Source organism: Schistocerca americana, chromosome 3 (genome assembly GCF_021461395.2).
Source record: "Schistocerca americana isolate TAMUIC-IGC-003095 chromosome 3, iqSchAmer2.1, whole genome shotgun sequence".
In the NCBI taxonomy this organism is placed as follows: Eukaryota; Metazoa; Arthropoda; class Insecta; order Orthoptera; family Acrididae; genus Schistocerca; species Schistocerca americana.
Window position 1 is genome coordinate 933,415,629 of NC_060121.1, and position 15,373 is coordinate 933,431,001.

The following is a 15,373-nucleotide window of genomic DNA, read 5'->3' on the forward strand; positions in this document are numbered from 1 at the left end:
AAAAAAGGTTACATTACTGCTCACTAATGGCAGGTGATTGAGTACATCAAAAAACTACGCAAGGTGATGCACCCTGCATGTAAATACGGTAACTTTCAGACAGGTGGTAGAGGCCTTCTCTATGACTGTTGTTTGTATGAGCCCCCGATGTACTTGCCAGCCTCTCGCTGCCGATGACACATGTATCTATTGCTTTTGATCATAGGCATCCATTTATTTGCCTACAACATGCCACAGGCAATCCATACCTTCAATAAAACCCATATCTTCTCAGTGTGTATCAGAATAGCTTCAGGAACATAGCCATCCCAGCCATCTGACCTCAATATTACTGAGTACATTTGAAACACTAATGCAATGCACGAGCAGGTTTAATAATGAATAAGAAAATAGGAATGTGCGCAAGGTATTACGAACAGCACTGTGACGGCATTTGATAGCCAAGATTGACGTGAAGCCCACATCCACCACATTAGTACATCTACCAATCAGATTGACAGGAATGGCAAAATGGCTAAGCAGGAATGACTAGAGGAGAAACGTATGTATTTAGAAGCATGTATCACTAGGGGAAAGATACCACCGGCAAGAAAATTAAAGAGGCCCGCGGAGAAAAGAAAAGCAACTGTATGAATATCAAGAGTTCAGATGGGAAATCAGCCCTAAGCAAATAAGAGAAAGCTGAAAGACTGAAGGAGTAGATAGAGGGTCAATAAAAGGAAGATGAACTTCAGAGCAATATTGTAGAACTGGAAAAGGACATATATGAAGATGAGATGGAAGATATGATACTGCAACAAGAATTTGATAGAGCAGTGAAAGACCTAAACTGAAACACGGCCCAGGGACTAGACGGCATTTCATCAGAACTACTGATAGCCTTGGGAGAGTCAGCCATGACAAAACTCTTCCATCTGATGTGCAAGATGTATGAGAAAGGCGATGTAGCTCAGACTTCCAGAAGAAAGTAATCTATTATCCTCCAAGAGATAAAACCTAGACAACAACCCAATGGAAGTTGGCTGCTCGATGTTAGAAAACTCAGAGGAGCAATGCTGATGCATGCAGCTGAAGCTTGTAATACATGGAGAAGTCTGAAGGATGCCTTTGTCCCACATGGGCATCAAATGATCGTTGTTGTTGAAAAGATTATTTAATAATCTAAACAACTATTCCAGTAACTACACAGAGCAAAACACATATAACAAAGGAAACAACCAATGACCCAACTACAAATCCATAACATTTTAAGAATCCACCCAATTTTTCTGTACTTGCATTGCTCTTCAGTAACACTAACCACAGTACCATTTTATGAAAAAAGAGAACACTTCTTTATACCATTGGATGTTTTACATTATAGCATTTTTCATTTCAGCAGAAAGATTTGATATACACATATGTACAGCTGCGTTGTTGTGGTCTTCAGTCCAAAGACTGGTTTGGTGCAGCTCTCCATGCTACTATATCATGCACAAGCCTCTTTAATCTCCAAATAACTAATGCAACCTGCATCGTTCTAATTCTGCTTATTTTATGCACCTCTTGGTCTCTGCCTGTGACTTTTACCCCCAACACTTCCCTCCAATATTAAATTGGTGATACCTCAATATCTCAGATGTCCCCAGCCAAACGATCCCTCCTTCTAGTCAGATAGTGCCACAAATTTCTTATCTCCCCAATTCTATTCAGTACCTCCTCATTATTTATGTGATCTACCCATCTAATCTTCAGTATTCTTATGTAGCACCACATTTCAAAAGCTTTTTTCTCCTCTTGTCTAAATTGTTTATTGTCCATGTTATCACTTCCATACATGGTTACATTCCATACAAATACTTCCAGAAAAAAAATTCCTAACACTTAAAACTATCTTCGATATTGGCAAATTTCTCTTCTTCAGAAACGCTTTTCTTGCCAGTCTACATTTTATGCCCTCTCTATTTCGGCCATCATCAGTTATTTTGCTGCCCAAATAACAAAACTCATCTACTACTTTAAGTGTCTCATTTCCTAATCTTATTCCCTCAGCATCATCTGATTTAATTCGACCACATGCCATTATCCTTTTTTGCTTTTGTTTATATTCATCTTATATCCTCTGTTCCAGACATCATCCATTCCCTTCACCCACTCTTCCACGTCTTTTGCTGTCTCAGATAGATTTATGTCACTGGCAAATCTCAAAGTTTTTGTTGCTTCTTTCTGAACTTTAATTCTTGCTTGCTCAATGTACAGATTGAATAACACTGAGGATAGGCTACAACTGTGTCCCCCTCCTCCTCCTCAAACACCGCTTCCCTTTCGTGCCCATCAACACTCATAGCTAATGTCTGGTTTCTGTACAAGTTTTTAAAGCCTTTAGCTCCCTGTATTTTACCCATGCTACCTTCAGAATTTCCAACAGAGTACTCCAGTCAAAACTGTCAAAAGCTTTCTCTAAGTCTACAAATGCTAGATTTGCCTTTCTTTAACCTATCTTCTAAGATAAGTCACAGGGTCAATATTGCCTTGTGTGTCCCTACATTTCTCCAGAATCCAAACTAATCTTCCCTGAGATTGGTTTCTACCAGTTTTTCCATTCCTCTGTAAAGAAATCATGTTAGCAGTTTGCAACCATGACTTATTAAACTCATAGTTCAGTAATATTCCCAACTATGAGCACCAGCTCTTTGGAATTGGAATTATTTAAGATTAGTAGTATTTAACACTTTTATATACATTACAGAGAAACAACTATATTCACATACTTCATTTTTCTTTTCTTTTCTTAAATTACATAAATTAGACAAACAACACATATTTGTAACAAACTGATATTTCAATAGCGCAAAAAAAAAAAAAAAAAAAGAAAAAAAAAAAATAATGTAATTTCACTGCATCTGTAGTAGTATTTAAGTGAGAAGAAATGAAAATTAATACCTGCCAGCATTCTTTGTTCCTTCCATATCTTTGGTTATTGATTCCCATACATCATGTAACATTAAAGGCAGCAGTACTTTTTTATAGTCTTCATATGTTTTAAAATAACTCAACATCGGATACAGCTTCATCGATGTCAATGGGGGAGGAACACTATTAACTTTCTGTTCCTGAAATGAAGATTATAGAATGTTAGTAACAAACAAAATATAAGTTATAAGTATGCAGAAGATTCACAGAACAGTACAGAAAGTAGCTATTTTTTGAAATCGAAGTATCAACTCATAAAATGAAATACAATGCAAAGTACACAACTGAACTGATGGTTTTTCCTCTTATCCCCCTTTTCTTTCAATTTTCTGTACTATTCTGAGTATTGTCCAGTCAATAAGCTGAGAGAGCACAATATTCTGTACACATTTGTATTCTGTCTAACTACCAAACATTACTTCAACCAAAAATGGCCACTTGGAGTCCTTATACAGCAACCAGCTGTAATCTATCAGTGTCATTAGAGCACTGCAGTGCAACATATCGCTTTAGTGAATTGCTGTGTTGCACAGCATCTATCAAACCAACAAATGATGATCGCCACCATAAAAGTTTATTTAAGTAAAGAATTTAGTATAATATGCTGTTTGGAAGTCTCTTTTCCTTCTGTGTATTTAATCTGGAGTCAGATGGACTGACCATATCTGCAAGATGGGATGGTAATAGCACTTTTACTAAGCATCACAGTACCTGCTGGTCTGTGGTTTATTCTGTGTCCTCAGATCCTGCCTTAGAGACAGCATGATCCATGGAAGGAGGACTTTGGGGACACTCATGATGATGTCACTGATACCTGGAGAGTCTGAGGGTCATTCTGTACATAGCTTTCATTGGTTTTGATATATGTCTTCTGTTATGAACCGCCCAGTTTGATGTACTGAGCAAATACAATGTTACAGTTCATCTTTGTATGAAGTTGCTATTCATCTATGTGTGAAGTGTTATTTCTGTATAATAATACAAGTTTAATATAATCTGATTAGTTCAATACAATCTCATTACCGAAAACATATTTCTCCACCATTTTGTAGAAAATTGCAACATTATTCGAATTTATACTTCCAGTATAAAAGAAGGTGCAGAGGATAATGAGTCCATGTCTACACTGAGTTACAGGGTTATTTTGGCTCTACATTGTAAGCAAGTCAGAATTGCTAATTTACAGAGGTGAATGAGAACTTATTGACAAATTAACTTACTCAAGAAGCAGGTACATTTAAGCTCACATTACATCGTGAAGTGGAAATCCCTTTCTGGAAATAAGACCAAGGCTGTCTCTATGCCATTCTTCACCGTAGCATATCTTTCATGATTACCAATCCAGTGAGATACAGAGAAATAATTCATTTCAGTTTTCCAAGGATAAGAGGGAAACACTGGCAGATTGAAGAATGAGAGTTGTAAAGGAGACAACTCGGGCAACAAAGCAGGACGATCAGCTGAGACAAGTGTTGTCACTGAAACTCAATCTACGTCTACATGAATACTCTGGAACAATATTACGGAAAGGATAGTTGCTACTCACTATATAGCGGAGATGCTGAGTCGCATATAGGCACAACAAAAAGACTGCCATAAAAAAAAGCTTTCAGCCAAAAAGGCCTTTGTCAAAAATAGACGACACACACACACACACACACACACACACACACACACACACACACACACTCAAGCACACTCATTCACACACGACACAGGCTCTGGCACTATTCTGGCTTCAGCTGCCATGAGAGTATGGCCGTGAGGGTGGAGTTGCTTGTGTGTGTGTGTGTGTGTGTGTGTGGGGGGGGGGGGGGGTCTATTTTTGACAAAGGCCTTGTTGGCCGAAAGCTTATTTTGTGACAATCTATTGTTGCGCCTACCAGCAATTCAGCATCTCCGCTATGTGGTAACAACTATCCCTTTCATAATTTTGTTACATTCCATCCTGGATTTTCCATTGTTTGAATACTCTGGAATTCACAATGAAGTGTCTGGCAGAGGGTTCATCGAACCACCTTAAGACTATTTCTCTACTGTTCCACTCTCTAACAGAAAACAGTGCATGGGAAAAATGAACACTTAAATGCTCCGGTTTCTCTTATTTCATTACAATCATCATTTTACCTGTGTAAGCTGATGTCAATAAAATATTTTCACATTCAGAGGAGAAAATTGGTGATTAAAATTTCATGAGAATATCTCACTGCATCAAAAAAGTCTTTGTTTTAATTACTTCCATCCCAACTCACTTATCATATCCACTACATTCTCTCCCCTATTTCATTATAGTACAAAATTAGCTGCCCTTCTTGGGACTCTTATGATGTCCTCCAGCAATTCTATCTGGTAAGAATACCATGTGTGTAAGGGGACTCAATTACACTACACTCAGCACACTACAATGGATCATATTTGTTGTTTAGCAATATGCCCAAAATGTATTTTATAAATGAAAAGAACAGCAATGTGGACGTTCCATGCAATATACACTCCTGGAAATTGAAATAAGAACACCGTGAATTCATTGTCCCAGGAAGGGGAAACTTTATTGACACATTCCTGGGGTCAGATACATCACATGATCACACTGACAGAACCACAGGCACATAGACACAGGCAACAGAGCATGCACAATGTCGGCACTAGTACAGTGTATATCCACCTTTCGCAGCAATGCAGGCTGCTATTCTCCCATGGAGACGATTGTAGAGATGCTGGATGTAGTCCTGTGGAATGGCTTGCCATGCCATTTCCACCTGGCGCCTCAGTTGGACCAGCGTTCGTGCTGGACGTGCAGACCGCGTGAGACGACGCTTCATCCAGTCCCAAACATGCTCAATGGGGGACAGATCCGGAGATCTTGCTGGCCAGGGTAGTTGACTTACACCTTCTAGAGCACGTTGGGTGGCACGGGATACATGCGGACGTGCATTGTCCTGTTGGAACAGCAAGTTCCCTTGCCGGTCTAGGAATGGTAGAACGATGGGTTCGATGACGGTTTGGATGTACCATGCACTATTCAGTGTCCCCTCGACGATCACCAGTGGTGTACGGCCAGTGTAGGAGATCGCTCCCCACACCATGATGCCGGGTGTTGGCCCTGTGTGCCTCGGTCGTATGCAGTCCTGATTGTGGCGCTCACCTGCACGGCGCCAAACACGCATACGACCATCATTGGCACCAAGGCAGAAGCGACTCTCATCACTGAAGACGACACGTCTCCATTCGTCCCTCCATTCACGCCTGTCGCGACACCACTGGAGGCGGGCTGCACGATGTTGGGGCGTGAGCGGAAGACGGCCTAACGGTGTGCGGGACTGTAGCCCAGCTTCATGGAGACGGTTGCGAATGGTCCTCGCCGATACCCCAGGAGCAACAGTGTCCCTAATTTGCTGGGAAGTGGCGGTGCAGTCCCCTACGGCACTGCGTAGGATCCTACGGTCTTGGCGTGCATCCGTGCGTCGCTGCGGTCCGGTCCCAGGTCGACGGGCACGTGCACCTTCCGCCGACCACTGGCGACAACATCGATGTACTGTGGAGACCTCACACCCCACGTGTTGAGCAATTCGGCGGTACGTCCACCCGGCCTCCCGCATGCCCACTATACGCCCTCGCTCAAAGTCCGTCAACTGCACATACAGTTCACGTCCACGCTGTCGCGGCATGCTACCAGTGTTAAAGACTGCAATGGAGCTCCGTATGCCACGGCAAACTGGCTGACACTGACGGCGGCGGTGCACAAATGCTGCGCAGCTAGCGCCATTCGACGGCCAACACCGCGGTTCCTGGTGTGTCCGCTGTGCCGTGCGTGTGATCATTGCTTGTACAGCCCTCTCGCAGTGTCCGGAGCAAGTATGGTGGGTCTGACACACCGGTGTCAATGTGTTCTTATTTCCATTTCCAGGAGTGTAATTATTTAGTTGACAGTATTTTCGGCTTGCCAGGCTGTGATCTGGCTATAAACAGTTGCCTAAATATATTAGCATAATAGAACATCTACATTTCTGTGCTGTTGCTGTTGTTGTTGTTGTGGTATTCAGTCCTGAGACTGGTATGATGCATCTCTCCATGCTACTCTATCCTGTGGAAGCTTCTTCATCTCTCAGTACGTTCTTCATCTCTCAGTATGTACTGCAGCCTACATCCTTCTGAATCTGCTTAGTGTATTCATCTCTTGGGCTCTCTCTATGATGTTTACCCTCCACGCTGCCCTCCAATACTAAATTGGTGATCCCTTGATGCCTCAGAACATGTCCTACCAACCGATCCCTTCTTCTAGTCAAGTTGTGCCACAAACTTCTCTTCTCCCCAATCCTATTCAATACTTCCTCATTAGTTATGTGATCTACCCATCTAATCTTCAGCATTCTTCTGTAGCACCACATTTTGAAAGCTTCTATTCTCTTCTTGTCCAAACTATTTATCGTCCATGTTTCACTTCCATACATGGCTACACTCCATACAAATACTTTCAGAAACGAGTTCCTGACACTTAAATCTATACTCGATGTTAACAAATTTCTCTTATTCAGAAACGCTTTCCCTGCCATTGCCAGTCTACATTTTATATCTTCTCTACTTCGACCATCATCAGTTATTTTGCTCCCCAAATAGCAAAACTCCTTTACTACTTTAAGTGTCTCATTTCCTAATCTAATTCCCTCAGCATCACCCGAGTTAACTCAACTACATTCCATTATCCTCGTTTTGCTTTTGTGGATGTTCATCTTATATCCTCCTTTCAAGATACTGTCCATTCCGTTCAACTGCTCTTCCAAGTCCTTTGCTGTCTCTGACAGAATTACAATGTCATCGGCGAACCTCAAAGTTTTTATTTCTTCTCCATGGATTTTAATACCTACTCCGAACTTTTCTTTTGTTTCCTTTACTGCTTGCTCAATATAGAGATTGAATAACATCAGGGAGAGGCTACAACTCTGTCTTACTCCCTTCCCAACCACTGCTTCCCTTTCATGTCCCTCAACTCTTATAACTACCATCTGGTTTCTGTACAAATTGTAAATAGCCTTTCGCTCCCTGTATTTTACCCCTGCCACCTTCAGAATTTGAAAGAGAGCATTCCAGTCAACATTGTCAAAAGCTTTCTCTAAGTCTACAAATGCTAGAAACATAGGTTTGCCTTTTCTTAATCTAGCTTCTAAGATAAGTCGTAGGGTCAGTATTGCCTCATGTGTTCCCATATTTCTATTGAATGCAAACTGATCTTTCCCGAGGTTAGCTTCTACCAGTTTTTCCATTCATCTGTAAAGAATTCGCGTTAGTATTTTGCAGCCATGACTTATTAAACTGATAGTTTGGTAATTTTCACATCTGTCAACACCTGTTTTCTTTGGGATTGGAATTATTATGTTCTTCTTGAAGTCTGAGGGTATTTCACCTGTCTCATACATTTTGCTCACCAGATGGTAGAGTTTTGACAGGACCGGCTCTCCCAAGGCTGTCAGTAGTTCTAATGGAATGTTGTCTACTCCTGGGGCCTTGTTTCGACTTAGGTCTTTCAGTGCTCTGTCAAACTCTTCACGCAGTATCATATCTCCCATTTCATCTTCATCTACATCCTCTTCCATTTCCATAATATTGTCCTCAAGTACCCTTGTATAGACCCTCTATATACTCCTTCCACCTTTCTGCTTTCCCTTCTTTGCTTAGAACTGGGTTTCCACCTGAGCTCTTGATATTCATTCAAGTAGTACTCTTTTCTCCAAAGGTCTCTTTAATTTTCCTGTAGGCAGTATCTATCTTACCCCTAGTGAGATAAGGCTCTACATCCTTACATTTGTCCTCTAGCCATGCCTGCTTAGCCATTTTGCACTTCCTGTCGATCTCATTTTTGAGACGTGCTATCAACTTATAAGCAAGACATCAATCTATCAAGCAGTAATAGAAGATCCAGTTAACTCCCAAGAAGGGTCCTCATCCAACTTCTCTCACTCATTGAATCGTATGCCAAAGACATATGCTGACAATGAGCTGAAAAAGAGTCAAGGTTATAGACTAAAAGAAATAACAATACATTGGAGTACTTAAAGCAGTAAAGGAGACAACTCGCCCTATAAGCACTGAGTTGTTAACAGACAACTCACCTGATAGTAAAGGCACTGAGTCGTCGACAGGCTCACAAAAAAGAATGAAAATGTTGTTAGTTTTCAGGTAAAATCTTTAATGAGCTAGAGCATGTGCACACTCATGTGCACGCATGCAAACCCATGCACGAGCACGCGTGCATGTGTCCATACATACACACACACACACACACACACACACACACACACACACACACATATACAGAGAGAGAGAGAGAGAGAGAGAGAGAGAGAGAGAGCGCTGTGCCCCTACACTGTGCAGCCCCCATCTTCATAGTTTAAAAAAGCTAGTGCTGGGTGAAAGGATCCAGATGACATGGGTTATGAAGCAGTCACTGAACTCCAGCATGTTGTCTCAGCAGCATGTTCCACTATTGGGTTGTGAACTCTGCTTTTGACCACACTTAGTGGCTATTCTTTCTGGTGGACAGATGGTCGGTGGCCATACCCACATAAAATGCTGGACAGAATTTGCAGCAGGGCTGGTGTATGGTATAACTGTTTTCACATGTGCCACAGCCTCTGATTGGACAGGCCAAACCTGTGACAGGGCTGAAGTATCATGCGCTGCGTGGGTGAATAGAGCAGGTCTTGTACCTGTGCCTTCAACACCTGTGGCAAGGGGTTGGAAGTGAGTGATGTAGTGGTGGATCAGGACATTGGGTTAAGTTGGGTGGCTGGCAGAATACAGTTTCGGAAGTGTGGGAAGGACTGTGAGTAGGATGTCCCTCATTTCTGGACATGATGGTAAATAGCGATGCCCTGGCAAAGGACATGGTTCAGTTGCTGCAGTCTAGGATGATAATCGGAGACGGTGAGTAGGGGAAAGGGGGGGGGGGGTAGTGGCTCCTTTGCAGCTGGTTCTTGGGGGGTGGTGTCAATACTGTGAAACTCAAATACCAATAAAGCAATAATGAAATTCCAGAAGAACTCTTTAAACTTGATGAACAAGGTATCAGAGTCTTAAACAAACTTTCGAAAAAAATTGTGATACAGGTAACACTCTTCCCTGTATTATCAACTTCTATTTCCTAACCAAAACAGACGAATGTGTAGGAATATGAAGATCACAGACTCATTAGTCTTATGAGCCACACCCTAAAATTTTTCTGAAAGTTATCAATCCATGTTACAAGAAAAATGTCACTAATTCATTGGTAGTGCACAGTTTGGGTTTAGGAAGCGTTTGGATACAAATTCAAGGGAAAAATGCTACAATCAAAATAAAATTGTAAGCCTCTGTTTCATTAATTACTAGTTGAGATGTCTGTCATTGGCTGGGTATTTATTTATAGCTGTGCCCAAGACTTCAAACATGTGGAATTTATTCTTGACTTATAAAGCTCCTTTGTTTACATTTGAAGCAGTATATTCTTGACTTATAAAGCTTCTTTGTTTACATTTGAAGCAGTATGACTGAGGACTGAACAAACTGCTTATTTGCTTCACTAACATGGGAGAGAACCGTGAAGAGATGGCCACCGGAAGAGCAACTACAACTTTAAGTCTCTGTGAGTGAAGGGTTCTGAAGAGCAACATAATGCATGACGCTGTTCTTCAGAAATACACTCTGCCTCACTTTAAGAAAAAGTTTCCAAAGAGCAACTGATGTTCTCGAGCCACAGCAAGCCTCACCTCATGGTCTTCATCGGCCTTCAGACTGCACAGTCCTCAGTCTTTTTAACTATTCTAAAGTATCCAGAAAGAATTGACCATTTTTCAGGACTTTTATATGTAAATACAAAAAAATCAGAATGTAATAAGTAGCTAATCAAATCACAAAGCAAACTTTGTAAAATAGTTTTTCCTAGCAACGGGTATTAATAAAACCTATCAAAAGAAGCAAAGCAATGATGTTAAGTTTTTAAACCATTAAACAAAATCAGTGAATCCCTTACCCAAGTAAATTGGCTGCTAGTTTGTATTCGTGAAGATAAGATTTTGGTGCTTAATTCTGTCACTGATGAAACTTCCAAAAACACATATCACTGATTGACAGTGTCACCTTTTGATTCTTTGGTGTTTGGTGTACTATGCCCTGATAATTAAATGTCTGAACTACTAAGCTCAGATTTTAATGAAATAAGGCCTATACACTGCCACAAGCTATGCTCAGGTGCCTATTAAAACCACTGAAAATCAGTCTTGTAGTTTTGGAGATTAACATTTTCAAACAGCTAGACAGACAAGCATGAAGATTTCACATAAAACTTTAAATTACAATATCTTATTTTCCCGTGATCTCACTTTGATGAAATCATGCCTACATAGTACCCCAAGCTTCACTCAAGGTACCTGTGAAAACTCCATTAAAATTCATATAGTAGTTTTGGAGATTAGCATGTTCAAACAGCCAAGCAGACACATCATGATAGTTTTACAGTTTTATTATTGGAAGAAGTGAAAAAGCCTTTGATAAGGAGGCCACTAACTTGGTTAATATGTGTACAGAGGTTGAACAAGTATGCATTCTGACACTTCTGATATTCAATTTGTACTCAGAGACTATATTTCAGGAATCCATTTGTGATATATGAAAAGACATTTAGATTAACAGAGTCTTCATCAAAAACATTCACTACACTGATGATACAATACTGATACCACCACCTAAAAGACAGCTGCAAAGGAGAAGATCTTACTGCATCAAAAAAGTCTTTGTTTTAATGACTTCCACCCCAACTCACTTATCATATCCATGACATTCTCTCCCCTACTTCATGATAGTACAAAATTAGCTGCCCTTCTTGGGACCATTTCCCAATATCATCCTAGACTGAATCAACTGAACCACATCTTTCACCAGCGCTTTGAATATTTATCAGTGAGCCTGGAAATGATGAACATTCTAAACACAATCCTTCCCAACCAACCTATGCATCATCCTGGCCCAACCCTACACCACTCCCGCTCCCAAGCCCTTGCACAGAGGTCATATCCCTATGACAGACCAAGGCGAAAGACATGGTTGATTCACAAACCCAGCAAATCCTACTCTAGTCCTGTCATAGTTTGCCTTATCCCAGTGGTATGGGCACCTATCAAAGCAGCTATATCACATACCAACCCTGCTGCAATTTCTGCACAGCATTTCATGTGGGCACGACCAACAACCAGCTGTCCACCATAATGAATGGCCACTGCCAAACTGTGAACTACAGCAGATCTGATCACTCAGTGGCAGAACATGCTGCTAAACGTAATGGGCTTGAGTTCAATGGCTACCTCACATCCTGCATCATCTGGATCCTCCTTGTCTAGCACCAGCTTTTCTGAACTACAGAGATGGGAACTATCCTTGCAGCGCATCCTTTGCTTCCGTTATCCGCCTGGCCTCAGTCTCTGCTAAAGTGAACAGAAATGATTAGCGAACAAGTTAACACAACAAATGGAAGATTTACTTAACTTGTATTTCTCCAAGTGAATGAAGATATTACAAATAATGCAGTAAGTAAAAGATTCCAGCTATTACAGCAGCAGCAATGATGGGGCTGCGACTAGGGGGTGTCCGCATAGCTCCATGTAGTGATGTGGCTCTGAGCGTGAATGGGGCAGTTTTCCTGCTGCCGGCCATCCTATATTGCAACAGCAGAGGGTGCTCATGGTCCACAGCTACTTGAAGTACAGGACAACGAACATGCTTCTTTGGGTCTGCGAGATCCCACATAACCGCTATTGGCATCTCACATAAACTTGCAATTCCATTGCTATGATGCCAGTGGTGTGGTACTGATTGATGATATCACAGTCACTGTAACTGTGTGCTGCATGTAGTCATCAACTCTGTATCACATCCCTATCCTGTAAAATTGCCATCAGTCCCTCCCACATTCCTGTCCAGCACATCTGCTGCCTCCCTCGGAGCTGGCAACCACCCCTCCTCCACAGCCCTCCCCTTCTCTCTCTTTTCTCCCTTGACCTGAATATAACTCCTCACCTCAGTCTACCTGCTAAACTGCAGCCACTGTGTGCTCAACTGGCACAAAGTAGTGGTACATCATAAAACATGGGAGTAGTTATTCACGCATTAATACACAAATTCTGCAAGTCAACAAGTGAAGGAATAATATCCAGCCAACAATATCAGCAAGAAAGAAAACATTCACTTTGCACATAAGAAATAAGTGACTGGAACATCACACTTGAACTACTACTACTAATAATAATAATAGTAATAATCATTATTTTGGGCACATGTTAAATCTAGTAACCAGACTTTCAAGGGCATATCAGATGATTTCTGTTTACAAAAAACTATGAGAAACCTATCAAGCCATGATCAAAGTAATGATATCAGCCAACACAAAACATCAGCAGACAAGTTTGATGTATTTAACCGGATTGAATCAGTGGTCAGTGTGTGAATACATTTTCACTGTTTGTTGATAAATGAATTGTCATGAGCTGGGAGGGAAGGAATCCTGATTTCCTATGTTAACCATTTGCATGTGAACAATAGAGATATTAAAGTAATACCAGTGAACCATTCTGTCACAAAGACCCCAAATCTTCCACATGCAATAATTAATAAAAAAGGAATAAAAAATAGTTCACATGTATGCCTCAACACTCTCAATAGCCTTCTCCAATTGCCTCCACTGGATCAAACTCACCCACAAAAATTTGCCACATAATACCAAAAGAGAGCATTTTCTACATGGTGTTAGGCTGACTGTTTATATTACACACTACAGTGGTATTATTTTTCATGGCAAAGCTTATTGTTAATGTTTTTGCATTCTGAAATAACATTTAGTACATTTATTAGGAATTGGCACACGAAGGGAGTCTTTGATACTCTGATTTAATTTAGTGCACTTCCAACTCCAATCCAATATTCTACAGTTTTGTACTTGTGCCTCATATAACTGTACTGTACAAATGAGCAGTAATTCAAAAAGCAGACAGACAAAAAAAATGGGCGGGGGGGGGGGGGGGGGGGGGCGAGAAGAAAAGCAAGATTATGACCCCTCCTTCCTCCATGAGGAAGGTCCTACTAGTTTTAAAGCTACAATAGTGTCGAGGCTTTTATATGTTCATGTTCCTGAAATAAACTGCTTTCGGCTGCACTTGAACTTTTACAGGAAGACAACCAGTTTTGTGATTTCAAATCACATCTTCAGGTGTACATACATCAGCAAAACATTCAAGCCCTGATACAGGAAGGAAGGGGACTCAACCTTCTCAAAATTAAATACTGTTACCTGCAACAAGCAGGGCATCATAGCTCAAATTGAGCAGTCACAAAACTGACATGATAAACGGGCATTTACCAGGAGGCGGCAGACAGCAATCGTCCAATCGCCTCGCTGTGCAAGGCCGCACTCTCTCAGTGTGGCCGCTTCTGTATCTTGACTGTTCAATTTGAAAATTTGAACTATGACACCCTGCTTGTTGTGGGTAACCATATACTACTTTGAGAAGGTTGAGTCCCCCTCCTTTCCATATCAGGGCTTAAATGTTTTACTGATACATGTACATCTGAAGATGTGAGCTGGAATCACAAAACTGGTCATGTTCCTATAAATGTTCATATACAGCTGGAAATGGTTTATTTCAGGAACATTGGTTACTTCAGCTGTAATTGCCTTCATCAGAAAATTATTTGTAACTCTGACATGTGTTCATCAACATCACCAAACATTTACATCCTGAAGCTAAGTATTGGTTAGCATTCCTATCTCATAATTTACAAATTTTCTTGATTGAACTGTCCTTTGATACAATAAACTGTATCAATGAAGATGATAAAATAAGCACAATTTTTCATAAGTTTCCCCACATACTGATTGTTCTATGAAATACTGATGGAACTGCCAAACGCCAGTAACTTCCCATCAGGATATTTCCCTATCCTATGGCTACTACCCCAGTGAGCACCCCCGCTGCAAAACTTGCCCTATACACCCTCCTACCACCGCCTATACCAGCTCTGTAACTGGCAAAACATCTATTATCAAAGGGAGAGCTACCTGTGAAATGACACATCATATACCAGCTGTTATTTAACACTCTTCAGTCTTTTACATTGGCATGACTACCACCAAACTATCAGCTAGGATGAATGCGCATAGGCAGTGGGTGTATACCGGCAACACACAATATCCTGTTGCAGAGCATGCTCTACAACATGACAATCGTGACCTCGGTGCCTGTTTCACCACACCCGCGATCTGGATTCTTCCCCCAGACACCAGTGTCTCAGAACTTCGCAGGTGGGAAGCATTGCAACAACGTGTTCTTGGTTCTCGCCACCCACCTGACCTTCATTTATGTTAATTTCTTCCATCTCAGCATTTCTTCACAGAAACTAC

The 15,373-nt window shown here is 41.2% G+C and overlaps 1 protein-coding gene across 1 annotated transcript in view; it reads right to left on the reverse strand.

Moving 5' to 3' along the window:
* The window catches only part of LOC124605297, a 242,634-nt gene that overhangs the window by 130,230 nt on the left and 97,031 nt on the right, over window positions 1-15,373 (reverse strand). Inside the window, exon 7 of the mRNA XM_047136878.1 lies at window positions 2,923-3,092. Coding sequence (XP_046992834.1) covers window positions 2,923-3,092 — 170 coding nt within the window. The remainder of the gene's footprint in view (window positions 1-2,922; window positions 3,093-15,373) is intronic.